General features: G+C 51.4%; 7 protein-coding genes across 7 annotated transcripts; 6 read left to right on the top strand and 1 right to left on the bottom strand.

Moving 5' to 3' along the window:
• Positions 1 to 115: 115 nt before the first annotated feature.
• VTN49DRAFT_2702 (uncharacterized protein) lies at positions 116 to 3,220 on the top strand (the record flags this gene model as incomplete). The annotated part of the gene is made up of 3 exons (XM_069410457.1): positions 116 to 332; positions 438 to 1,219; positions 1,280 to 3,220. The coding sequence occupies 3 exons, from the start codon at positions 116 to 118 to the stop codon at positions 3,218 to 3,220; spliced, it is 2,940 nt and encodes a 979-aa protein (XP_069269260.1).
• A 697-nt stretch (positions 3,221 to 3,917) lies between these two features.
• On the top strand, positions 3,918 to 6,881 carry VTN49DRAFT_2701 (uncharacterized protein; the record flags this gene model as incomplete). The annotated part of the gene is made up of 3 exons (XM_069410456.1): positions 3,918 to 4,019; positions 4,131 to 6,725; positions 6,780 to 6,881. The coding sequence occupies 3 exons, from the start codon at positions 3,918 to 3,920 to the stop codon at positions 6,879 to 6,881; spliced, it is 2,799 nt and encodes a 932-aa protein (XP_069269259.1).
• A 5,926-nt stretch (positions 6,882 to 12,807) lies between these two features.
• Positions 12,808 to 14,811, top strand: VTN49DRAFT_2700 (uncharacterized protein; the record flags this gene model as incomplete). The annotated part of the gene is made up of 5 exons (XM_069410455.1): positions 12,808 to 12,974; positions 13,031 to 13,333; positions 13,390 to 13,617; positions 13,675 to 13,711; positions 13,765 to 14,811. The coding sequence occupies 5 exons, from the start codon at positions 12,808 to 12,810 to the stop codon at positions 14,809 to 14,811; spliced, it is 1,782 nt and encodes a 593-aa protein (XP_069269258.1).
• A 4,309-nt stretch (positions 14,812 to 19,120) lies between these two features.
• Positions 19,121 to 20,208, top strand: VTN49DRAFT_2699 (uncharacterized protein; the record flags this gene model as incomplete). Its single annotated transcript, XM_069410452.1, has 3 exons — positions 19,121 to 19,162; positions 19,215 to 19,309; positions 19,386 to 20,208. The coding sequence occupies 3 exons, from the start codon at positions 19,121 to 19,123 to the stop codon at positions 20,206 to 20,208; spliced, it is 960 nt and encodes a 319-aa protein (XP_069269257.1).
• Positions 20,209 to 20,342: 134 nt separating this feature from the next.
• VTN49DRAFT_2698 (uncharacterized protein) lies at positions 20,343 to 22,116 on the bottom strand (the record flags this gene model as incomplete). Its single annotated transcript, XM_069410451.1, has 4 exons — positions 20,343 to 20,423; positions 20,482 to 21,094; positions 21,157 to 21,704; positions 21,772 to 22,116. 4 exons carry the CDS (start codon positions 22,114 to 22,116, stop codon positions 20,343 to 20,345), a joined length of 1,587 nt encoding a protein of 528 aa, XP_069269256.1.
• A 611-nt stretch (positions 22,117 to 22,727) lies between these two features.
• On the top strand, positions 22,728 to 24,407 carry VTN49DRAFT_2697 (uncharacterized protein; the record flags this gene model as incomplete). The annotated part of the gene is made up of 1 exon (XM_069410450.1): positions 22,728 to 24,407. One exon carries the CDS (start codon positions 22,728 to 22,730, stop codon positions 24,405 to 24,407), a length of 1,680 nt encoding a protein of 559 aa, XP_069269255.1.
• Positions 24,408 to 25,248: 841 nt separating this feature from the next.
• On the top strand, positions 25,249 to 26,160 carry VTN49DRAFT_2696 (uncharacterized protein; the record flags this gene model as incomplete). Its single annotated transcript, XM_069410449.1, has 1 exon — positions 25,249 to 26,160. One exon carries the CDS (start codon positions 25,249 to 25,251, stop codon positions 26,158 to 26,160), a length of 912 nt encoding a protein of 303 aa, XP_069269254.1.
• Positions 26,161 to 26,649: the final 489 nt, after the last annotated feature.

Genomic DNA, 26,649 nt, shown 5'->3' with positions numbered 1-26,649 from the left:
ATTTTCATGCGTGGGCTGCCAAAGTAGAGGCATACGCATGGCTGTAAATACGATCATGCATATACTGACTTGATTTCGTCTTCATGTCTCTCCACAATACCTAGCTTTGGGCACGATGCCTAGCCTAGTGAGAAGGTTTCTCATTTTCGCGGCAGTCGACGGACTGGTTCTCCAACCAAATGGAAATGGGCATCGCAACAGTGGCAGCGGTGGGCCACCCTCGATTCAGATCGCCTACAAGACGCAGAAGATTTCGGCGCTGCCACCATCATCATCTGTAGTTGCGAACTCGAATCCCGAAAGCGCAAAGCTGGAAGCTTATGGCATTGTCGGTAAGATGGCTTCGTTTGAAATTAGCTTGTTCCCCTATTTCTGAGGATGCATGACGCGTATTTGGTTGTGATTGTTGAGCAAGAAGTACTTATGCGATCGTTCAGGGATTCTAAGCGTTGCCTCCCACTCATTTCTCATCTCCATCACGCGACGCGAGCAGGTGGCGCAGATCTTAGGTCGTCCCATCTATGCCATCACCGATGTCGCTGTGATTCCGTTGTCATCGCAAGCAGATGCGGACCATGCAATTGAACAAGTACGAAAAACTCTTCGGGCCGAGGAAAAGGAAGAGGAGTTGTCGGAACAAAGCGGCTCCGATGTCAGCGATACGGAGAGTAATGTCAGTGAAGATAGTGTCTTTCCCGTGACGCCAACTGGCGACACAAGCACATCGCCGCCGGCCAGTCTCCCTCCGGCGACAGATAGTGATGGCACTAGTAACATTGCCCAGGAGGTCATTAACCCTCGCGGCCGCCGTACGCGCTTCGGACTCAGATGGCCACCCTGGAAGTACTGGGGTCCGTCAGCATCGATTGGCCCAGCCGCGGCAAGCAGCGCTGGTTCCACAAAATCAGAAGACAGCATCCGCAGGCCCGTGGACGATGCTAACCAGTCAGCTGCCGCCGCGGCCAGTACACAGAAGGAGGCGGCGACAGAGGCTGAAGCTGCCGAAGAAGCGAACAAGGTGGAGGACGTGGCAGCAGCAGGTGCGGTGACAGGACCGGCCCAGCCGATCGATCTTATGCCAAAGCTCCTCCGGTATACGAAGCTGCTCTTCTCTTCCCGCAACTTCTTCTTCGCCTATGATTATGATCTAACGCGGCGATTTGGGATTCATCAAACCAGAAAGGCACATCTGCCGCTTCATAGTGTTGTAGACCCGTTGGTACGTCCTCTCCATCTAGTTACTTTTTCGATTCGGTGCAGAGACTGAAGACTGCAGTAGTACTTTTGGAACCGGCATTTATTGAAGCCGTTCATCGATCATGATCCGGGCGGAGAATTGTTTGCTTTGCCTTTAATCCAGGGCTTCGTTGGCCAACGGGAGTTCACAGTAGCTTCAACCAAAGACGATTCCGCAACAATAGAAGGGGTCATCAACCCCAGCAAGGAGTCTGAAGATCAGCTGGAGGACATCAGTTCCCGCAATACAGGGCAAGACCATGCGCAGTATTTTCTCCTCACTCTCATTTCCCGGCGGTCAGTTAAGCGGCCGGGACTGCGATACCTCCGGCGCGGCGTGGACGATGAGGGGAACACTGCAAATACCGTTGAGACGGAACAGATTCTCTCCACACCGGAATGGGATCCTTCTCGGAAGGTATACTCGCTGCTGCAAATACGCGGCTCAATACCTCTGTACTTCTCTCAGTCGCCCTACGCTTTGCGACCAACACCGATCATGCACCGGTCGAGCGACGTGAACCAAGCCGCGTTCGACCGGCACTTCCTTGACCTGAGCCAGAAATATGGTAAAGTACAGGCGGTGTCACTTGTAGATAAGCATGAGCCCGAAGTCAAAATCGGCGAGGCGTACGAAGCATATGTGCGCAGCTTCAACGACAGCGCCAAATCTAGTGATCTCACACTCGGATTCGAGTGGTTCGATTTCCATCAGGAATGCCGCGGCATGAAGTTTGACAATGTGCGGCGACTTGTCAACAAACTACAGCCTACGCTGGATGACTTCGGCTACACAGTGGTGCAGGGCACTACAGTCCTCCGCGAGCAGACCGGCATCGTCCGGACGAACTGCATAGACTGCTTGGATCGGACGGGCGTTGCTCAGTGCGCCTTTGCTCAAAGGGCTCTGGAGCAGCAACTCGAAAGCGAAGGGTTGGCCATTGATTTACACAGCGACGACTCCACCCGGTGGTTTAACACTCTATGGGCCGACAATGGGGACGCCATCTCCAAACAATATGCATCCACAGCTGCGCTGAAGGGAGATTACACACGCACCCGAAAACGGAATTATCGGGGTGCTTTAAACGATTTAGGGCTGACGTTGTCTCGGTATTATAATAACATTGTCAACGACTACTTTTCCCAGGCCTGCATCGATTATTTACTGGGAAATGTGTCCATCGACGTGTTTTCCGAGTTTCAGGTGGATCTCAAGTCGGTCGACCCTGGCATCTCTGCCCAGAAGCTACGGCAGAATGCGATCGATGCATGCAGCAAAATCGTCGTCGACAGTGAGACCGAGGAGCTTCTGGGCGGCTGGACCATGCTGAGCCCACGGCAGCCAAATACGCTGCGGACGCTGCCCTTCGAAGAGACAGTTCTGCTACTCACCGACTCCGCAGTCTACAACTGTCGATTTGACTGGAATACGGACAAAGTCCTGTCGTTCGAGCGCGTCAATTTGCGTTCGATCCGACAAATTCACCACGGAACGTACATCACGTCGGTGCTGACAGAAGCACAAACCGACGAGAACAAAAACGTCGGGCTCGTCATTGTCTACGAGGACGGAAAAACGAATCAGCTGCGCGTGAACACACGATCCTTGCGCAGCGAGTTCGACCCAACGGTGCAGGACGCATCTGGAACTTCATCCCGCAACGACTGGGACTTTTATTCCTGGCTCCGGGGATCGCAAAAGTCGACCACTCGCATCATGGCTTTCAAGGCGATCCCTGTTTCGAATTCCGTCACTGCTGCTGCGGCCGTGCCACCTAGTCCAGGCCGAATCAGCGAAGCCGCGTCAGTCAAAGCGATCTGTCAAGAGATCGAGCGCGCCGTCATGGCAGGGGACGGCTGGCATCCCGAGCGGATGTCCATCATTGAAGAAAAGGACATCATCTCGCTGGCCGAGGCCCGTAGACGCACTGGATACCTGGAACAACTTGTCTATGATATCAAGAAGTTGGTGTGGGCCTGAACAGTAGATTCAAGTTAGGTACTAGGCTAGAAGACGATAATTTGGTATGACTAGAGATATGATTTGATGATATTCGATGCCGCTTTGAAATTGATGGCGAATGTCCCTCGGAATCCCATGAAAACCTTAGTATTACACTCTATCCCAACAGGGACTCTACAAGACACGACGTTCATGAATAAACCCTGAACCCTGTTGGATAACTAAAATAGGAAGGCGGTAAAAATGCAGCACCCCTCCACACTCAGCCCTTTGCATCCGAATCGTCGCCCACTGTGGGAGCGTTGCGAAGGCTCTACACTCGAAGCTTCTCACTGTTGTGAAGACGCTCTCATCCTAGGGCTCGAGCCACTGGTGGTGTCGCCCGTTCCGCTCTCATCCTCTTGTTTGATTTGGACTGACGTGGGTGCTGGTACAACTACCCCTCCCCCCTTTCAAACCATGATTTTACTTCCGCGGTCTCTTCCCACAATTTTCTACTATTCTATATCGCAGAACTTCAGACTGCTTCGTGTGGAGAGTCGCATGCAATTTTCGTGTTATTCTGGGCTAATATATTTCTTTCTCCAAGAGGTGGAAGGAATAGTTGGTGTTTGATCGATCACATCTTTGGTCTCTCGGCTACCCCTCGTTCCCTCTATACCCTCTCCTCGAATTTCGGCGGTTTCTTTTCCCCTCCAAAAAAACAGATCGCAAAATGGACTGGCAACCACAAGATCAACCATTGAGGGAGCTCGCTTGCTGTTTGAGAGACTCCCTCAATGGGCAAGATCGGAATGTCCAGAAACGGGCTGAGTTGGTATGTATCTAATCTGTGTTTGTGGCGGGTCCATTTCGTATCTCCTGTGTCCAGGTTGCTTGCTTTATTGGCCAAGGGCTTTACATGCAGCTAACTACATGTCTGTCGTAGATGCTGATACAAGCAACGTCCAATCCAGACTTTGTCAACTACCTGACGTACATCTTTTGTACCCCGCAAGTACCTCCTATGACTGGCCTCGACCAGCAGACCTATGACATGGTTCGATTTGCGGCCGCATTGAACCTGAAGACTAAGATCCATGTTGCATATAATACTGTCAGTCCGGAAAGCCTGGAGAATGTGCGCCGGGCGACACTGCTGGGGTTGCGCGACCCCACCCATCAGATTCGAAACTCGGCAGGGAGTCTGATCACGGAAATACTACAACAAGGCGGGCTGTTGGCATGGCCACAGGTGTTGCAGGAACTCATCACCTTGGTGGCGAATCTGCCCGGAGATGTCCCGCAGGTCACGCAAGAGGCCGCCATGTCCGCCCTGTCGAAGGTGTGCGAGGATAATCGCAAGCTGTTGGACAAGGATTATGGCGGCCAACGCCCGCTAGAGGTCATCATTCCGCGCCTGCTCGAGTTCACCGGGAGTCAGAGTGCCTCTGTGCGGTCCATGGCCCTCAACACTCTCCAAGCGTTTTTGGCCATCAAGCCCAAGGCGTTGATTGACAATTTCGATAATTTTATGTCGAGCCTCTTCCGCCTAGCTAATGATCCTAGCACCGATGTGCGGCGCATCGTCTGCCAGGCGTTTGTCCAACTCGCAGATGTCGCTGCGGAGCAGCTGATTCCCCACATTGGCGGCCTGGTGGACTACATTATCATGCAGCAGAACAACGGGGAGGATCCAGAACTGGCGCTGGATGCCGCCGAGTTTTGGCTGACAGCCGCGGAAACTCCGGCTCTGCACCAGCCGTTGGCTCCGCATATGCCCAAGATCGTTCCTCTGCTGCTCCAAAGCATGGTGTACGATGAAGATGATGCCATCCGGCTGGCGGGCGAAGAGGACGACGCCGATTTGGAGGACCGGGCGGAGGACCTTAAGCCCCAGTTCGCTCGCGCCAAAGGCGCCCGAGTAGAAGCAGCATCGGACACTGCTGCTACTGGCAAGGCAGAGCAAGCGGATGATGACGAACTGAGCGAGGGCGAGATCGACGATGACTCGGACTGGGGAGACCCTGAAGAGGAATGGTCCGTGCGAAAGTGCTCTGCTGCGGCGCTGGACGTCTTTGCGACAGTGTACCACGAGTCCATCTTCGACCTGATCTTGCCCTATCTCAAAGAGACGCTACGTCACGAAAATTGGGCGAACCGTGAAGCGGCCGTGCTGACACTGGGCGCAATTGCTGGTGGCTGTATGGAAGCTGTGACTCCGCATCTGCCTGAGTTGATACCGTATCTCATCTCACTTTTGAATGACCCGCAACCTGTAGTCCGCACGATCACGTGTTGGTGCCTGGGGAGATACTCGGGATGGGCTGCGCATCTGGAGGACCCGGCTGCGAAGGCGCAATATTTTGAGCCGATGATCGACGGACTGCTGCAGCGGATGTTGGATCGCAACAAGAAAGTTCAAGAAGCGGCCGTGTCTGCGTTTACCAGTCTCGAAGACAAGGCAGATACGAACCTCATCCCCTATGTTGAGCCGATTCTTCGTCGGTTCGTAGAGTGCTTTGCGAGGTACAAGGAGCGGAACATGGCAATCCTCTACGACGCCGTGCAGACTCTGGCCAACAGCGTGCAGGCGGAGCTGGCCAAGCCGGAGATGGTGAACATTCTTATGCCAGCTCTGATCGACCGGTACAACAAGGTGCCCGATGACAACCAAGAGATGTACCCGATGTTGGAGTGCCTGGGTTACGTTGCGACGGCATATGGCGAGGCTTTTACGCCATTTGCGCCTCCAATGTTCCAGCGATGCATCAAGCTCATTTATCAGACACTACAAGAGGCAATTAATGCTGCACAGAACCCAGATGCTACGGAGCCAGACAGGGACTTTATGATTACTAGCCTGGACCTGCTGAGCGCCATCATTCAGTCGATTTCGCCCGCAAAGAGCGGCGAGCTCGTCGCGAACGCACAGCCTCCGTTCTTCGATCTCCTCTGCTACTGCATGAACGACAGCAACGATGAGGTACGGCAGTCATCGTACGCTTTGCTTGGAGACTGCGCCACCTATCTCTTCCCGCATCTCCAGCCGTACCTCCCGACGATCCTCCCGATTCTGCTCAAGCAGCTTGATCTGGACTCGATTCGTGACGAGTACACGGGGTTTGCCCTGGTAAGCAACGCTTGCTGGTCCCTGGGTGAGATATCCCTGCACGAGGGTGCAGACCTGTCTCCATACCTGGATCAGCTGTTTGTTGCGCTGGTGACGATCCTGTCGAACGAGAACGTGTCCGGGTCGTTGAACGAGAATGCTGCGCTCGCCCTGGGCCGACTGGGCATTTTCAATTCGGAGCGTCTGGCGCCGCACCTGCACCAGTACGCAGATGGGTTCTTGAAGTCCTTGTCCCGGATAGACTTTGATCGGGAGAAGGCTTCGGCTTTCCTTGGCTTCAATCGAGTGGTGATGCGAAACCCGCAGGCATTGGAGTCGTGTCTGGTGATGTATTTCCAGACCATCGCATCATTACCCCAAAAGACGCTGAGCACGGAGAAGTACCGTGATGTCCAAGAGTCCTTCCAGCAGGTGCGCTCTACGCTTTCTCCTCGTGACGACGAACATGACTAACATTTGCTACAGGTTCTGCAAGGCTACAAGAAATTGATACCCAACTTTGACTCTTTTCTTTTGCAGCTCCCTCCGGCTGTGACGCAGAAGCTGCAATCTCACTATCAGATTTAGATTTTTTTTTATTCTCTTTCTTTTTTGATGTCCGGAGTTGTTTTGTCTGGTGGCAGGGAGCATTTCTTGGTTCATGATGCCATTTTTATCCTTTCCTCCCAATTCCCCGATTCCCCGACTTCCCCGACGTTCCCGATTTCCCTTGTCACGACTCTACCCACGCTAATCAAGTCTATTCCCGCTCATTTGAGCTGAGCGGTGAATCACTCGAATGATATGATGGTAATCGAAGGGGTTCGCTTGATGTATCCGTTTTCAGCATTGATTCACGCTTGGAAAACGTTCCGTGCATGTGTATACTTAGCCATAGAATCTGTTCTGTTACTTTTGTTAGAACAATGCGGCATGATCATGATCTGCTGAGAGCGCAACGCCATTGATGCAGTAGTGACAAATTGACGAGCTAGTAGTCCACTAGTCAATGCTAAAGTCAAGGACGGAGTAATGCAGGATGTTATGGTTCTTATTCTGACGTGTTCTAGCCAATATCTGTCGATGATTGACGGTGATCCTCATCCATGGTCCTGCTGAATTCTATCTATTTAGGGCACACACCTCGGTTCTCCGGCTTCTTTGGCATCTCTCCAGAACTGTTTGCAGCAGATGATCAGGGACTTGGCGAGTACCAAGCATCGAATCATCGAATCAACTTTATCCTCCCCTCCTCTTTACTATCACTATTTATACACTGACACGTTAAGAGCTGCGGTCACATGCATATAAAACGATAAACCAGCAGATAAGCTCCAATTCAAAATGTACCCCGCAAAGTGTTTGTCGTGCAGAAGCATGACTGTGTAAAATGTGTGATGGTTTAACCAATGTCGACGATTCATGAGAGAAAAAGGTTGACGATGCTATTTTTAGGGTTGAAGTTGTAAACTCTTAGAAAATGATCTGAGGGAAAAGATGCTGAATGATGTCATTTTGAATCATCCCGCGAATCAGAGTAGATGAGGGGGGCCATCGGAAACTTGCAGATGCACCTTTCGCTGCTTTAGTTGCTGCCCACGGGCTCTCTTGGTAAATGGAATGTGACTTGCAGAAAGGCTAGACGAGGGGGGGGGCCCCCTCGGTGGTCCACTATCTGCAAGACTGCAGGGTGTAATATGTACAAGGGTCACTAAGCCCTGGGCAATTTATATAGCGCCTAGTTATAGGGAAGAGAGCTTTGCAACCCCGTGGCTATGACAAATTCCAAGTACATGAGTTACGAGTATCAACTACCATACAAGGGCAGTACACTCGCAATGCTCGCAGGGTTTGCTCGGATGCCAACCGACTTGACTCTTGGGAAGCGAGATGTACAGTACCTACTAGTTGACACGCTGAGCGACGCGAGTCTACGGTCTGTACCCGACGTTAGGTGGACTATCTTTATCAATCGAAAATTGCTCAGCTGGTATCTGTCAAACTGGCTGCATCAAGCTACTACTAGTGTGCATTGGATGTAGAATGATGCGATGAGGTCGAGAGCGAATGGAGGGGGAAGTTGGGCTTGATCGATCAATTTTGCTTTTTTCACACCGCCCTGGCCAATCTCAACCAGATGTCTCGGAAGTACTTCGAGGGACCTCTCCATACATAAGGGAATTTTCTGTTATTCACGGTTTCATTGGTTACTGTAGGAAAAAGGAACCATGGGAAAAAAAAAAAAAATAATGTGAAATTGGTATAGGGGCATTGAGTACGGGGTATACGGCCGTTGAAACGCCCATTTGCATGCAGCGCTGTGACAGCATCAAGTATCCATACCCAGATAACAGCAGTTGGATCAATCATGAGCCCATTGTGGTGAGTCAGTGGCTGTGATCCCTCTTCTCTCCCCTGATGGGCTCGTTACACCGGTGAGTCGATCGCGGCAGATGCATCGCCATCACCTCGCGCAAAGTCACCAAGTACAGTTAGCACTCAAATCACAAAAGGCGGATGTCACGATGAATCTTGGAGGGTGGACAGCTGTGTACTCGTCGCTTCTAGTGTATTTCTAAGATTTCTAATGCTCACAGTCAACGGGCGGACAAGCTCGGCCTTGCTCATTGGATGGATCCAATGTAAAACGAGCAAACTTCCTTATCGGGAAACTCTATCAGAAACGGGAATTTGTGACGGACGGAAGAACCACGTGGGAGGCGATCGGCGGAGAGATTGTGGTCAGGAGTGATTAGGAAGAGTCTTCCGACGGGATGAAAAATGATAACCCTAGCAATCAATTTTGGCATAGCGGGGTTCTGCCTTTGAACATCCCCAAAGTAACGGCCGTACGATGAGAATGGAAGTTCATTGTCGGACCACGGCAGAACGATTGCTCCGCAACCTGCCTAAAGCGGCAGGATACTGACCAAGACCCTAATCCAGAAATGGTTAGATGTGCAAAAAAGTTGCTCTGTTTGGCAAACGGTCAATACTTGTAATATCTCATAGGGCTTTGACTCAATTCTGTTAGTTATGCTTAACTCTATCTGTGTGGGTTTCAGGTTTGTTCTCGGCCGGACACTCAAGGAACCCGAACTTTGATCGACTGCTAAATCGGTCAATGAAGATGGTTCTAACCCCTTTTCGGGCTAGAATTGAATTAATTGTAAATGTGGGACCGCTCCTTTTAAGCGAGGTGGAGTGAGGCTGCCAAGCTTTTCACCATGTGGGGCATGGAATTTTGATCTGCTCCATGCCGTTTTTAGCTTAGCTATTCCAAATCAAAGGGAGGGCTAGTGCAGCTTCAGCTGGGGTTGTTCATTCCCTTTCCGCTTAGGTGAACTGTTGGGTGAGAACTTCGCAACTCCACGGAGATCGATCATGTATCACCCCAATAACTCATTTGGGTTTTTACTCTTTCCAAATCCTTCCCATATATCGGTGTTACATATCAAAAAACAAAAACATGCGTGGCTTTCGCGTTGGTGATTCAATTTTGTAACATGCAGAAACAGCGGTCACACCGTTAATGAAACATCTCTTGATCTCCTGAGTCCTGAAATTGACATGTCCTCAATCTTGTTTAGGTTAATGGTCGAACTTTGTTCTGATGGAGCGTGTTTGGTTTGACATATTGAAATCAAGGCTCGGCGATCAAATGAACTCCGAACACTCCGATCCAGATGATGGCCCTGGAACGCCCTAACTACTCCGAACTCCGAGCCTCACTCAGGGGGGAGAGGAGGGGGGGGGGGGGCGCCGCGGCCGCCTGGCAGGCCAGTCTCGACTAGTCTCACGTCCAGCTTGGGATGTTCCTCGCGGCCTAAAATCGGCGGCGGCTTGGCCAAGGGCGGGAACAGATTGGCCCAAGAATGTCGGCCCAGTCATCGTTATCGTTCCTCCTCTCGCAGATTGTGTCCTAATCCGGCCGGTACTTGTTCACCTCGGCGGCTCGACGGACACACGGAGAATGTATCTACAGTAGTATCAACAGAAGTAATCCGTTGTTAGGCATGGGCTTTCGAGGTCATCGGCCTAGGTGCATGGCGGCAGGCAGCAGTTCATTCCACGCAATGCATGTACAAGGACTGTCTGTTCCAGCCAATCTTAGGGTTAATTAGGCCGACCATTGTACTGGGTTCGCGGAGGGCTATTCATGGCATATTGTGCCTCGCATGGCAGGGCATGCCTTTTGACCAGATTTCATTTCCAAACTGTTTCGGCGCGCTGTCGGCCGTCGCGAGCGCACCAAACAGAATCGAGAACGGGGAGCTCCGGCCTTCCTCCGGTCTGAAGTTAAAGAGCAAGATCGCCCAAGACGCCAAGCGTTCCGCTGACCCAAGAGGAAGCCAAATCAGAGTCCGCCGCCTGGATCACACGGAGAATTCCGTCGGTACATAACCTTGCGGGTATGAGCGGACAGAACGGGCTATTCACGGAGTTTCTCCGTGGCACATATGAGACAGAAGCCATCGAGGTCGATGAAATCACGCATTGTCATAGTCACCCTTGTTCGATGGCACGTCGGTTAGCTGTTAGTTGGCAGAAAGGCAAGAAGGCTTCCATGTACGAGTACTCGTCCGAGTAGGCAGGCAAATGGTCTGTACAGTCAGTAGTCTTGGGAGGCTCTGCATCGTTCGTTCTTTAATGATCAGCCTGGTTCGTTCCGATCTCGGGCAAGTTGGCTGTGCCCGTCGGTGAGCATGGCTCCATATCCCACCCTCCCCTTTCCACCATGGATCAAATCTCCCTGTTCCAAAGGTTTGATTGGCATTGCTCTTGCACATCCTGGAGTTTGGGACCCTGACTGAGATTTGTCATCGTTTGGGTACGCTAAAATGCCAGCCGGTCCAATCCCAGTCTGCAAGGCGCGTAGGCTAGTCCGAATAGAGTAAGGTCGTCGCTTAAGAATACGCTAAACTATTCTGGGCGACATTTCGCGAGGTCCAACTCGGTGGCCTCTGATTGGCAGGTCAGAGACTAGCAGAGCACGCGGGCCGTACAATGGCAGCTGAAGAGCAAATCCTCGCGCTGTGATTGGCATCGGAAGACCGCCATGCATGCCGGTCAAAAGATATTCCGCGCCCACTGTCTGCATGGCCGCCCATGCCGCTATGTTTTTCATCAGGTCCATCGTGGTCGATTTGCTGTCACTCCCCACAGTTGAGCCGCCAAAAGTCCTGGAAGCAAGAACCATCTGGCCACGGGACTTGCTGTCTGGAAGCGGCGGCAAAGAATCTGGCATGGCCATCTCCCTCTCCAGCCGCGAATGGCTCCATGGTCCAAATGGCAGTGCTGGATTCACAAATGTATCTATCTATATTCCGTCCTCGAATAGAACAGCCCGTCAGAGGTTCATACAAGAAAAAAAAAAGACTCCGCAAAATGCACCAAGAAGTCACGGCTCCACCCTTGCCGAACGTGGTCAATGCATTCACCATGGGTCTGTGAGCCATGGCAATGGTCCATGGTCCAGGGTGGTCTGCATTTGCGCATGCTCAAGGATGTTCCCATTGGGCCAATGCTTCACCCTCGGGCCAGTGCTTGGACCAAGCAGGACCTTAGTCATCTCCTGATCTGCCCCAAATTCCCGATCTAGCCTAGCCTGAGGCTCCCTGCCGCCGGCAGCCTAGTCCTATCGCTCTATCGGCCCATCCCATCGCTTCGCTTAGCATCTTGGGCTCCCTCCCTTCCATCATCATACCGAGTGTCAATCGGGCTTAGTCCAGGGATCATTGGATTGCATGTCGGGACGCTTTGCACTCGATGCTGCCCCAATCGGAAGGCTTTGAGTCATCACAAATCATCAAATCCATGTTTCTTGGCATATCGCCGCCTTACTCCATCTCCATGCCCCGGTATCATCATAGCGCGATTCTCCATAGTTCAGATTACCATGTATCCATTCGATGGTCCCTTTGGGACGTTTTGTACTCAAAACAAATGCCTTTAAAAGTAAACCCGCTGCGTGCCCTGCTTTCCTTCTTAAACCGACGCCAGCTGAAAAAGCTTGAGCTTAATGCATCAACCTTTTCTCCAGCAGTCCAGTGCCCCCCTGGTGTGCCCCATACTGTTACTGCTGGTGACCGTTGCAGTTGACTTCATCGATCTTTTACAACTCTGCGGCTCTCCCCCAAACCCTTCCCCCCCGGCCTCTCGTATTTCATCCCGCACGTGTCAAGCTTGAGCTGAGGGACCCTGTGCATCTTGAATCCTTCTTCCCCTTTGCCCTGATCATCTGGCTCTCCGCTGCACCTTGCCGTCAATTGGGGCCTGAGAGTGTGTTCCATTTTTGGTACGGAGAGTATCAGTGCGGCGATGCTTACTCGACTGCAATTCGATATTCTGCTGTTCCCATAGAGCAATTGCATATCAACGCGCCGAGTCCCCTGTTCCAAGGCAGATATTGTCTGCCTACCACGATCGTTACCTCGCCGACCTTTCCCACTCCCACCGCTCGCTCTCCCCTCACACCCAAAGTTATATCAATCCGCCACTTGGAGACAGTTCAATGTCTCCTCCGCTCATTCCAATGAAGACCGGAAAAGAAGCTAAGAATAAGAGAACCATGGCTGGGCCCGGTGGTGGTCCCCCGCGTAAGAGCCATACCAAGTCGCGCAATGGCTGCCGCACTTGTAAAAGACGGCATATCCGATGCGATGAGACGTTTCCGCAATGGTATATTTGTTCGCTGTGGTCTCGAGATAAAACGCGCGCGCTGACAGTCATGGTAGCAAAAACTGCACAAAACACAACTGCCGATGCGACTACATGGACATCCAGGCTATGCGCGAAGAGGCGTCCAAGGGCCAGACGAGTCCCAATCTTATGACTACGCCGGAGATTGACCGGGAAATCGAGAACTGGCAGCTCACAGGCATCCCACCGTTTGCTGAATTGCGCCAGTGCTCGCCCGCCGTCTGGCAGCGTTTCTCGCGAACGGATTTGCGCCTGATCCACCACATCGCGGGTTTGTCGCTCGACCTGCATCGCCGTGGACTGAGAAATACAACAATATGGGCCTCGGAGATTCCATGGTTAGTTCTTTTCAAACCTCGTTTCGTATGTTGCTTGACGTTGACGTGTTTCGTAGCTTCCTGGGCCTCGCGGTCACGAGTGACTTTGTGATGAGCGCAGTCTTGGCGTTTTCCGCGTCGCATTTGGCTTATATGACGGGAAACAAGGAGACTGAGAGTGTTGCGTTCCACCACCGTGGGATGGCTTTCAAGGGATTGCAGAGCGCAATGGCGGGTTTCTCCAAGGAAAATAGCAACGCGATTTTGGCAGCATCCATTCTGTTGTCGTGGCAGGTGACAGACTGGTAAGTTGTGATTTTGGGATTAATCCGTGAACTCAACCTCATTGCCGATGTTCGCAGGCCAACTCTGACATCTCTGCAACGATCAATGTTTTCTGTAAGATTCAACTGGGATCATCGTCGCGCAAACGATGGCTTACGGAATCGCAGGTTCTTGACGCAATGCCTTCATACTGGAGAGAAACCTCTCAACCGGCGAAGTTCCTGGAGAGCCAGCGCTCGCTACGATCGATGCGCGAAACCTTCGGTCCTCGATATATTGGCGGCGCGATTCGATATCGGGATGAAGACCTGGAGCGCGTGGACGCGGCCATCTCCGAGCTGCAAAACGTTCGAGCTCGGGTCATTCACAATGGGATTCTTTACAACCAAGTGAACGAGCTGCTAGCATTTGTTCAGGCGCTGCGCAATGATCTACCAATGCAGTCGCCAGACTTGGCGTTTGAGAAGCTACAACCTCTGCGCAAATGGCTGATTTGGCTGCCCACCAAGATCTTGCGGGACTACGAGCACGAAGTCACAGCACTTGCGATTCTAGCGCAATTCTGCAGCACCGCGCTTGTGCTGGAGTCGTTATTCCCGGAGATTGAGGGCTCGTACCTTGGATGCATGGCCTTGTCTCCAATCGAGGAAATTGATCGTATCCTTACAGCACGGATGACCGCGCCGCAATACCTGCCGGAGGCGCACCTAGCTACGGAGCTGATGGAGTTCCCACGCCATGTCGCGAACGAGTACAAGAGCTACACTCAGTGGTCTCAACACGTTCCCACAACGATAGACCATTACGGTGCTGCCACACCCCCGAGTCCTTATCCTCACCTCCAAGACTTTGCCGTGACAACAGCAACGTCCTCGTCTTTCACAGCTTCGATCCACTCGCCGTCGACCGTCACATTGCCGCCGTCGCCTTATCAAAACATTTACCCGCCACACACCACCACAGGAGTCTCGGCGGTGTACTCAGGCTCGCCCATTACTTCGGATTACGGAGATGAACATTTGTCTGATTACAGCTATCCGGGGACGCTGGAGCAGCAATCCCCTGGTTTCTCTGCCGCTCACGCTCCGTACGGAGGAGACGAGTATCACGGACTCCCTGCAGCAGAGACGCCCAACACAATGAGCATGGAGCTGCTGCAGCACGACCAACCGTTGATTTCCATGAACCCAGTAGCGCCGCAACTGTGGACGTGAGCCAACGGAGAACGGACAAGAAAATTAAAGTTTGATGTTTTTATGTTCCGCCCAATCATCTCATATTGAGCCGCATCTGTGCCCGACAATGCGCGCCGCGTTTGTCGGAGGCCAATCAAGGACGCAGAAGGCGATGCGGCGATGATGATCAGGGTTAATGCACGGGCCACGCTGGCGAAGCACCAGCGTTGAACACGTCGGAATTAAGGTTCCCACCGGTCTAGAACTGAATACCCCGATGTGATGTTAAAAATCGCCGCGCGGCTTGTCCGAATCGGCTCCGAGCGAGTGCCATCATGTCATGTGCGACGACCGAGGTCAACGCTTCGTGCATGTCTGCTGCGTTTTGATGAATTCCGCACAGCAAAGACGATGTCCGAAGAATGATAGATCTGATGACATGTCTAAATTCGGTACGGAATACATGATTCGATTTTTTTTTAGCGCTCGATGTTTTGCGATTTCAGCATGTACTGGATGGGCACATGAGAATCCGTACCAGCTTGTTGTATCTACTTTTCTCAACTTCCTGTACTGTACGAGTACTGAGGATAGAGTTTCCACTCGATCTATGAATATGGACGCCCAGCTTGGCGAACAAACAATTCATTCTCCTAGATAGAAGCTTTTACATACTGACTAGGCTACAACAATGTCCCACTTGACGTCGAGCAAGTATATCGCCCGACGGAGAGATTTTTTTCCTCGGCCCTCTGTAGATTCCTCCAGCGTCTAGAAACCCCCTCCGTCCTAGCCGAAAGGAAAAAAAAAAAAAAAAAAAAAAAAAAAATAACCGCGCCTTGACAAACGTGCATCAACTAGCTTTGTAGTCGCATGACCGGGCAGCACCAAGTCCGCGCCTAATAGACTTCCATCACCTGTTGCCCACTTTACGCCCCGAGAGAGCACCCAAGGCGTTGAAAGTGCATGCTTTCCTCCGCAGTTATTTTAAGGTTATTAACTTTCATCAATTATGGACTCCTTCCCTGTCGCCGACCTTTGCTTGCAGTGCAGATCAGCCGGATTCGGGGATTGGAACTAAGAATAGTATTTACGAGTTAAAGTTGAAAAAATAAAAAAAGGAACCGTTCCAAGGGATCGGATACGGGGTTGATGGTCAACTCGTGTTCATGTCGATTGATAGGTGAGAATTTTAGATTAAACAATACGAGAATGCGAGTGAGGACCCTGGGAGCGTAAGCAGTGACAAGAGGGAGATCGGCCGGGGGGGGTGAACCCTGAACTTTGGTGTAGATCTCGGGCGCGCCGGGCATGATTAAGCTAACTTAGACCGGAATTGGATTGGTGTACTGTGGAGGTGCATATGGTTACTTTTTTAGGTAATTTTATTTGGTACGGCAAGGAATGCATAGAAACGAGGATGTTGCACTCTGTTCAGTCTGGAGTAGATGAGCTCAAATCCGGAGAATATCAAAACGAGAAGATAACTGGCTCAAGTATGTTCAAAGTTTTTGCAGGAACCACTGACAGTTGGCCACGTTAGTTGTTGGCAGCATCAATGTGTAAGCTCGAAAGTCACTAATCCGTGTTCATGGGGTGTTAAATAGCTAAAGAAGCCTGTTGTATTGGAGTCGACGCCAGAAAGACAGCCATTCTCGATTGATCAACTCCCACGGTGTTCGAAGCTGGTAGCAGCACCATCTCTGGTAGTGTTCTTCAGTTTGAGTGGACTTGACCGATATTCAGCTAATGTCTTGATCTCATTCTTGTGATCTCTCCCGACTTCAGCGATGTTATATAGCCATCGTCTCTTATCAACGAGGATAAACCTGTGTATCGAAATCGGCTAGACATCTCCTGTTACTCCAGAAATCTAGCAGGAAGATCATGAATGCCAACCCTCTGGGCCCATGTTCTTGTCAAACCACCACAGTCAAGGCACCAATATCGCCTGCATTGCCTGCGCAGTCTGGACAAATGGTCAGAGCATACGTGTGCATGCTGCTCCACTACTTGTGATCCTTCTCCCTACAAAGGAAGGACGAGCTTCGAGACGACCTACAGGTGGCAGGATGCCAATCCAATAACTTCACAAATTCGACCCGAGACGAGCACGGCTTCCTAGAACATGCAAGATGGTTTCATCGATCATGCCTCTTCGACATTGTGAGCATCCATACTCAAAGACCAGACATAGAGCAATCTCAGAATATAACTTGCATCAATATCCCCTTTTTTTTCCCCTTGGCTAGTATCTACCAGGACGTTTCCTACTCAATTTTCGTAAGTGTTAAGCAAGATGATTAGAGCTGAAGGGGTAACAATACGGACTACAGTCCGACCTGTCAATGGATCAGGAGTCAGTACAAGATTGTCAGTACTCTCCATCCTAACTCATTCAAGTCCTACTGATACCACTCTTTCCCCTCTAGCCGTCCTCCACTACATGAGGCTTCTTTTAGGTACAGCTGCTTTACGTACGGCTTGGTTGCCATCTAGGGCATCTAGGGTCAGGTGCCCGATTACGTCGGCGAGCTAACTAAGCGAATTTCGCTACGCACAACCTTGAGCGTTTCTTTGTTGTTCGCCATCTTCATCCCGCCCATGCTTGTTGTTCCAATTCTGTAGTCACGTCTACGGCTGTTCGCAAGGCTTTCGACTCTGTAGTTAGGGCTATCTAGGCTTCCCACTCTCGTAGCAGACCAGCCTACGTAAAATAAATTTGCCAAACAGACGCAGCGTGCGGATGTGTCGCGCTGGCCGTTATATCGAAACGAAACATACTTACCATGGAGAGTGTCGAGTATGATCGCCGATGTTGGATGTTCGGAAGTCCGAAATAGAGACTTGGAACGTATCCCAATCGGTGGCTTGGCTGATTTCGAGAGTATCGAAATGATTTCTGACGCTGTACGGAGTGCTCCGCCATTTGAGCCAGTTCCAGGCTGGATTGATCATATTTAAATCCGGTGAGTTTCCGGGCCACAATATCCGCTGCGCTTCGTGATAGTTATATCTCTTGCTGCGAAAAATGGTTTATGGGCAGGAGCATTATCCGCCCGCACAGCCGTGCTCCTGGATCTGTCATGCCGATATTGTGCTCGTCATACTCGTCTGATGCAGGGTCGCCCAGTTAGCTTGAATCGTGCAGGATGGATTTCCCGACGCATCATATTCAACAATTAGGCGCCAGACGATTTAACAAGCACCTTGAGGGAAAAATTGGCGCGAACGGTTCTTATAGGTCATCTTGGCCAGTGATTTCTGGTGGGTTCTCTGGATCCCCACGCTGGATCATTGAATAGTTGTCCCGAGGCACCATCCCAGCATCGGTGCGTTCGATGATCTCATCCCGAAGACGACTTATCGCCCTGGCTCGAAGACAAGGATGCGTGACCACTGGCGAAAAGTCGTGATTGTGATTTGGATTGCGAACTATCAGCTCCCATTCGCCAGTGAGTTTCTTGAAGGCAAGATAAGCTGAGAATGGGCATCCGATCAACCGGGAAGTACGATTGCGTTGTTTGGCACTGTCTTCTCGCGGATTGAATGAGCCTCCCCGGTCACAACGAAGATAAACTTTGGCAATTTGGCCGTCTTCGATTTCGAACGCAGTCGAATAAGGGCGTAGCCATGACGGCTACCGAACTGGCTGATCTCCTCCTCGGCATCACGAGGAGTCGTGAAACGAATAGTTTCGAGGAGAGGAAAAGCACGGAGTTGAGTGTTGGCAGCCATTGCGATGTGCATATTTCGATGAGAAACGCAGGATTGGAGTCTTGTGAAGTAATGGACGAGGCAATTTGACACTAGATTAGTCGACGAAACAGTGACGAAAACTGACAACTATGGAAACACGACGAAGAAAAAAAAAAAAAGGACCAGTTAAGCGAATGTGGTTGCAATCACCTATATCTAATATGCAATGACACGGGTTGTATATGAAATGGCGGGGGATGTGCGGAGTAGCCCGTACTCCGTACTCCGTATACGTTCGAGTAAGTTAACTATTCCCCAAAACTACGAGACAGTTAAGCACTAATCCAAATTAGTAGTTTGCAGTTTAATAAATGTAATTTTGATTTTCTAACTATTTTAGGAATAGTTTCAACAACATCCAAGCCATCACAGGACCTCTCCAAACACTCAATGAAATCATTTCAATCCAGAATAGCTTAACTACCTAAAGAGAGGAGCTTGCCAGTTTGGAGCCTCAATTCCGCCATTGATAGAGGCTTTCGTGTTGCGGTTTAGCTTTGCCTCGACGATTCCTGGATAGTCTCATCAACTGCGTGTTTAGCCTACCGAATTTGTCAACGGTGCCGTATATCGTGCGTTCAAGCTCAGGATGGCGGAGAGCGGCGGGTGGAGTACAATCGAGTCCGATGAAGTACGTTATGCCAGATGGATTAGAATGACTCGGCTGGTTAATAAAATTTTAGGGCGTGTTTACGTCGTTGATCGAGAATCTCGGTGTTCAAGGTGTTCAATTCGAAGAGCTCATCTCGCTTGATCCAGACACAATTCGATCACTAAGGTACTGTAGATTTATATGCTATCACGTGGCAGGAGACAATAAAGTTGCTGAATTGTGTCTGACTTCCTAAATACAGCCCAGTTTACGGCGTGATCTTCCTCTTTAAATGGCTCAGCGGCCGATCCCGCGACGCAACATCACCGGAGGACGGCACTTACGACCAAACCGCAACAGAGAATGGGCTCTTCTTCGCTGCACAGACAATTCAGAATGCCTGCGGAACACAGGCGATCCTATCCGTGATCCTGAACCACGACGAATCCAGCGGATCGAGTACACTGGCACCGATCAACATCGGCCCGGAGCTTAGCGCGTTCAAGGAGTTCACCGCGGGGTTCCCGCCAGATCTTCGCGGCGAGGCCCTGAGTAACTCGGAGGTAATCCGTACGGCGCACAACGCGTTTGCGCGCGCATCGCCATTTGTCGACGAGACGCAGCGTCCAGCGCCGGCGGATGAAGACGCGGATCTGTACCACTTTATCGCATACACACCAGTGAACGGCACGCTGTACGAGCTGGACGGTCTCCAGCCACACCCGATTAGCCATGGGCCGTGCGATGCAGAGAACTTCCCGGAGAAGGTCATCGAAGTTCTCCAGCGGCGGATCGCACGGTACCCCGCTGGCGAGATCAGGTTCAACCTGATGGCCGTGGTGCGGGATCTGCGCATCCGGGCGCAGGAGTTTGGTGACATGGAGCTTCTTGAGCGAGAGAATCAGAAGCGCCGTGCATGGGCGTGGGAGAACTCTCTCCGTCGATCGAACTTTGTTGGTTTCATAGGAGAGGTCCTGAAGGGTGTCGTCCGGCAAAAGGTCAAGGATGGAAAGTATGAGGAATGGGTCGAAACGGCAAAGAAAGAAACCCAGCGTAGGGCAGAGATGAGAAGAGGCAATATATGATAATTGAGGCTGCTGCTCTTGTACGATATCAGGTATATGGTAATCATGATAGATATCACCGTCGTCAGATTTCCTTATCCGCTGACAGATTCAGTTCGCATACATTCAAGCTCGAGAAACTTGCACAATTCAGATCAGGAGAAGTCGTCGACATCCTGCTCCCTTTCTCTTTCGAGAAATTCCTTGACCGTCGGAGACGACAACAAATCCTCCCTCTAGACACAATGTATCAGCATGTAATGAATAAAACAAGTCAAGTTCTTTCCGGCATACCTCTTTGCTTAGATCCTTCAGGCCCCTCCGCAACAGGTCCATTTCCAGCTTTCTCAACCTCCCAATTGTCTCGTACACTTCTGTTCGAATACCCGTTCGATCACCACTTGGATCATGCTCTACCTCGTCGAACGCGCTCGCGGTCTCTTCCAGTAGTGAGAGCTGCCGCTCTAGGCGACCCTGGATGATGACGTTGGCGCGCAGTTTGAAAATGTCCTTTTGAGAGTCGGAAAGAACCAGGTCCTCAAGGGAAGTTATGTCTGGGTTGAGCTGCTGGCCTTTCCATGTCGCTCGAAGCTCCTGCTGGCCATCAAACGTCTGCAGGACTTGGAAGTTCAAGCCATCTTCTTCGTTTACGCAGGCCCACCAGACGAAACCGCTTTCCCAGCCCGTGGATGCAGGACTGTTGTCATCGTTTTTTCCGTTGTCGTCCTTGTTGGTGGAATATAGTCTGACTCCAGGGGCGTCTTTGCAGATTGCCCTCTTTGCAGGTTTGAGCGGATCATCATCTGGAATGTCCAAGTCGAGGAATAATTGTTTCGCGTCTTCGACGGTGTTCTCGAGAAATCCGTAGGAAAAGATCATTTCCGACGCGCCTTTGTCGTCGCCGTAACTGCCCATGCAATGTTAATACCATCTGCAATCTGTGGCCACACTTTGTTAGGGATAACTAACGTGATAGTAATCTCCTGCCCCGGCAAAAGTCGCTTCCCCCACCGCAACTGCAGCACCGCATCCCCGTTCTCGCCGGTCTCGTAGACGGCCACCGTGTCGTCTCCTCCTGCATGATTCGCCATATCCACGCACGGAACCATCGCATGGCCGGTCCCCGGCAAGTCCAACGCACGCGACCTGTACAACGCATCCACGGTCTTCCAGTCGTCCATGCTCAATTGCCCGGTTTCAACAGCCCACCAGTGCCGCTGGCACCAGGGGATATTCTGCGTTGACGTGCGTAGGAGTTCAAATTCCCGCTCAAGCGCGCCGAGCTTCGCATCGACGGCATCCTTGAGCGACGTACCATAGAGAATTGCACGCTCATCCTCAGTGTAGAAAGTCGGAATGGGAATAGTTTCTGGCAGGAATTTGATATATTCCGACCAGGGATGTGAAATTCCACGTTTCTTCGTTTCTTCCACGGCGGGATCATTATCCGTTCTCTCATTTAGGGCAGTATACGTGATTTGCAATAGGAGAAATATTAGAATCGCGCCTCGTGGCGTCTACTCATTCTGGTCAACAAAAGGCCTTTTGTTTTGTCTAATTGCTTAGAGACAGACTCCTACATACCCGTCCGAAGCTTCCTACTGCATCCAATACCTCCCGCAGCAAAGTATCGCTCTTCGCATACTCTTGCACCGAGCCCAATGAAAGAACCATGTCCCGCGGCACGGAAATCAAGATTTCTGGCCGCGAGGTTTCGTCTTCCGGATCGCCATTGTATTTCTCCGCCTTTGCAAACACCGCTGATCCTTTATCGGCGACAGTTGTAGCCCTACTGCCGCTCCTTCTGGCTTCAGAATCTGCGTCCGAATTTGAAGACTGCGATTTTTCGAAGGCGACATCGGGGAATGCGATGCCGTTCAGTGTCGCCCACGCGGCTAGCGCGCTGATAGGAAGGAATTGGCGTTTCATGGTAATTGTCCGGTATGTAAAAATCGTCTCCTCTTCATGACTGCACTAGACATGAAAGGCACAAGAGAAGCTGTCGTAATGTCGTCAAGGTCCCCACAGCCCACCATGATCGTTATCAGCAATCAGCGATAAGATAACCTAAGTCCGTAGCCCTAAGCCCTAATCTCTTGCTTCTTTAGGCTTCTCGGTCCGCCCGGTATACCTCCCCGAGCCGGCTCCGACAGCCCTAGCCAATCATCAAATCACGCCATGTGAGCCATTGCCCACAGATAACGGCGGGCTATGCTCACCGCTTTCTCATGTCGGTATAGTCGAGTTACAAACATCCGCGTCTCATAATCATCCGAAATCAGCTCATCGGCGGAAGAGAGTGACTAATCCATCGCGAAAAAGAACAGGAATGGATTCAGGGACTTTTCCTAGAGTAGATCCTCCTTGTCCTTCCTTCACTTTTGCACCGTGTTCTCGTTCTCCGATCATGCCTTGAGATCTGGCCCTTGTGATTGGGTCCAGAGCAGAAAAAGAAACGAAACGAGAACGCCACCAACCAATCGCATTTGCGGCAGCATCTGCAAATCAAGCCAAATCTGCAGGTCAACAAGCTTTATCTCATGGACCCCTCCATCGAGCGTGAACTAGCCCGGCTCGATCCGGACGTCCCCTTTCGCGCGACCCAGCATCACATCCACCATACCTGGGCCCGGACGTTCTATTCTCGACCGGAGCTGTACATTCAGCCACATTCTCTGGAGGAAATTCAAAAAGTTGTGAAGCTGGCCCGGCGCTGCCGTCGCCGTATTGTAGTGGTGGGCAGTGGACATTCACCGTCGGACTTGACCTGCACGTCGTCGTGGGTGGTTAACCTCGACCATTTCAATCGTGTTCTTAACATTTCGCCAGATGGACTCGTCACAGTCCAGGCCGGGATCCGCCTCAGGGATATCGGCGAACAGCTAGAGCCACATGGATGGACGCTTCCAAATCTCGGCAGCATTGACGCTCAGTCCATCGCCGGTGCCATTACGACGGGGACTCATGGCAGCTCGGCATACCATGGTCCGCTCTCGGAGTGCATCCGGAGCCTAGCGATCACGCTGGCGAACGGCCAGACGGTACGCTGCAGCGCGACCAATAATCCGTCCCTATTCCGCGCGGCACTGGTGTCCCTTGGGGCGCTCGGGATCATCACCGAGATCACGTTCCAAGCGACACGGTCGTTTAAAATTGCTTGGAAGCAGTCCTTACACCCGCTCTCCGAGATCCTGGAAAATTGGAGCAAGGGCCTCTGGACATCCCATCACTTTGTACGCGTCTGGTGGCTTCCGTATATGAAGCGGGCCGTTGTCTGGCACGCTGACAAGACTGATCTCCCTCTCCGGGACCCACCGACGACATTTTACGGGGGCCGATTGGGCTATCATATCTATCACAATTTACTGGCATTGGCGCGTTGGTTCCCGCGGATCCTCCCGTGGGTGGAGTGGTTCGTGTTTGGCATGCAGTATGGATTCAAACCGAAGGCTCACGTTACCGAAGCAGTCGAGCCGGCACGGAAAGGCCTGTTGATGGATTGTCTGTACTCGCAGTTTGTAAATGAATGGGCACTTCCATTAGAAAAAGGGCCCGAAGCTATTACTCGACTATCAGCATGGATCCACGGTGATGAAGAGACGGCGCGCATCCCCTTCAGCTCCAAGGGAGTCTATGTGCATAGTCCGATTGAGGTGCGAGTCTCCGATTCCACTGTGACGGACTCGCCTCACCCGTACCTGGATCCATCCTGCCGCACCGGTCCGACGCTGTACCTGAATACGATCATGTATCGCCCGTACCGGCGCGATCCTCCAGGCACAGAGCGATACTATCAAGCGTTCGAGTGGCTGATGCGAGAGCTGGGCGGGCGACCTCACTGGGCCAAGTTCTTTTCCATCCTCAGCCCGCAGGAGCTGCGCGATCTATACGGGTCGGACATGGACGAATGGCTGAAGATCAGGAATGAGGTTGATCCAGACGGGATGTTCCTCGGCGCATGGCATCGGCGAAATCTGCTGCTGCCATTGTCGTCGTCGGCTCTATCCCTTGAGGAGCAGGAACAATCCCGGCGCAAGTTTAAGGGGCCCGGTTCTGGCGATGGTCTAGAGTGGATTGGCGATCGGCGATGGGATCAAAACTCGGCTGCCTTCCAGGGCCATACAGAGGACTTGTCCAGTCCGCTGCGAACTTCTGCCAGCGAGGAGAGCTTCGATATTATGAGCCACGGAGAGGCGAGCATTATATCGAAAAGTGAATGATTTGATTATAGATTGAACATAACGATGATTTTGATTATGAGTAGAATAGCATGAAGAACAGAGTAACAAGTTGTTCCGTCTCAAGGAGTTCATTGACTAAGTATGCAAGTGCGCACGTTAGTCAGCGACCAGACTTTCCACTTTCCAGACAAGGCAAAAAGGAATAATCGCGAATATATCTCCCGACTCTTCTGGTCTTGACCTGAATCTGCCTGGGCATGCAGAGTCTGGACTTTGGAGAAATTGGGACCTAATGGAAGGCCTCATGCCAAATGCAGCAATTGTGTTTACGTTCCTAACCTGAAAGGGTCAAAAAGTGAAGAAATATGAACAAAGCCAAGTGAAGACCGCAAGTAACTTGTGCAGGTCCAAGCCGCTCGATACTATGCTTTTGAGCGTTTGATTGATTGCGGCTTAAAAGTGAGTCCCAAGATTGCCCCTGGCCGAACATGAGACGCCGATCGTCGTCTTGCGTAATTAAAATCCTTTGTTGGCGGCTGATCGATATCTAAGGCTCTCCACCTCCCAACTCCAGGGGCGTGGGCCGCGTGGCAGGCAATCCCCGCTGGAATTGGGTAGTAGACTTCAGACAATTTCACTTTCATTCTTCTTGTTGTTCCTGAGATGAGATTCACCGAATAAGAAAGCCAAGTTGAAGATCTTTCCTGTCGAAGAAGCAGCAGCAACAAGTTCTTGTTAGTTGCCAAGTCAATAGTTTCTCTTGGTATCTTGGATAACTCCGCCGTCGAAGCTGGATTCTGACTGTTCTTTGCTCTCAATTGAGTGGAAAGAAGCGTCCATCAGAAGTCTCGTATGAAGAAACAGAGCATTCGACCGAATAATGTCCGGCGCCTCCCCAAAGCCCCGTATCGATGCAAACCCGGCCCTTCAACGATACTATGGCTCCCTCGAGAGCCGCATCGGCTATCGCGTATTTCTCGGCGGCACGCGCCACTTCGGATACTATGAGCCAGGCACATTATGGCCGTTTCCCATAGGTGCTGCCCTCCGGAGGATGGAAGAGTATCTCTACAACTCTCTCGGACTCAAGCCCGGGTCACTCGTGCTAGACGCGGGTTGCGGTGCTGGCTTTGTTGCCATTTACCTTGCGCGCAAAGGTCTAAGAGTCCGTGGCATCGACATCATCAGTCGCCATGTCAAATGGGCGCGGGATAATGTCAAAAAGGCGGGACTGGAGCATGCAATTAGCATCGACAAGATGGATTACCACCACCTGGAAACGCTCACACCGGAAACATTTGATGGAGTCTATACCATGGAAACCTTTGTGCACGCTAGAGATCCCGCTCAAGCTCTCAGGGAATTCTTCCGTGTCCTCAAGCCCGGCGGCAGCATCACACTGCACGAATATGAGCACAAGAGAATTAACGATGCTCCCGAACGCGTTGCAAGAAGCTTTCACGTTATAAATAAGTTTGCAGCGCTGCCGACCAATGAACTGTCTGAATATGGAACGCTCCAGACCCTATTGGAGGAGGCGGGATTTGTAGACGTGCAGGTCTCGAACCTCTCGGAGAATGTGCGGCCCATGATGCGGCTATTCTACCTCTGCGCGATCATTCCTTATATCTTCATTACTCTATTCGGACTCGAAAAGTACTTCATCAACGCCGTGGCGGCTGTCGGAGTCTACCGCAATACCGACTTCTATTCATATGTTTCGATCTCGGCGAAAAAGCCGTCACAGCAGGATTCGGCCGCAACCCAGGAAAAGAGCTTGTTGGGCTCGTGATGTCAGATGTACTATCGTTCCGATCTTGCCAAAAGAAATTTGAGCTCGCAGCCCAGTGAAGCCATGGCGCTGTTCAGTAACATTAGACTCGCCCAGCAATTCTGCTCGTGCAGATTGCAACCAGAGTGTGTTCCTTCTCACATCCATCATTGATCCCTGCAGTAGATTTGATGAGTTGAGATCGATAAGCGTTCCGTGCCTTTGCCGATGTGATAAATATCTGTACTCACGAAAAAAGGACCCGTCCACATTCGAGAGTGGTGGAGATGCTGCGGCCCGATCCGGCCCGGCCCCAGCTGTGTGTAACAAGGGTGACCTGGCTAGTGCGGCCAGATTTCTGTCACTTTAGATTTTGGACTTTGTAAGTTCGAATCCGCCTGGGTCCTTATCCTATGAGCATGGACATACATCATAAACTTATGAGGGACCAAATAATGGGAGGTCTGCTGTTTTTATCTGTCATGGTCCTGGAAGAAAAAAAAAAAAAAA

Source organism: Thermomyces lanuginosus (assembly GCF_041956635.1).
Source record: "Thermomyces lanuginosus strain ATCC 200065 unplaced genomic scaffold VTN49scaffold_27, whole genome shotgun sequence".
Taxonomy (NCBI): domain Eukaryota; kingdom Fungi; phylum Ascomycota; class Eurotiomycetes; order Eurotiales; family Trichocomaceae; genus Thermomyces; species Thermomyces lanuginosus.
Note: the sequence above shows the minus strand (reverse complement) of the source record. Positions and strands in the feature narration are given on the sequence as shown.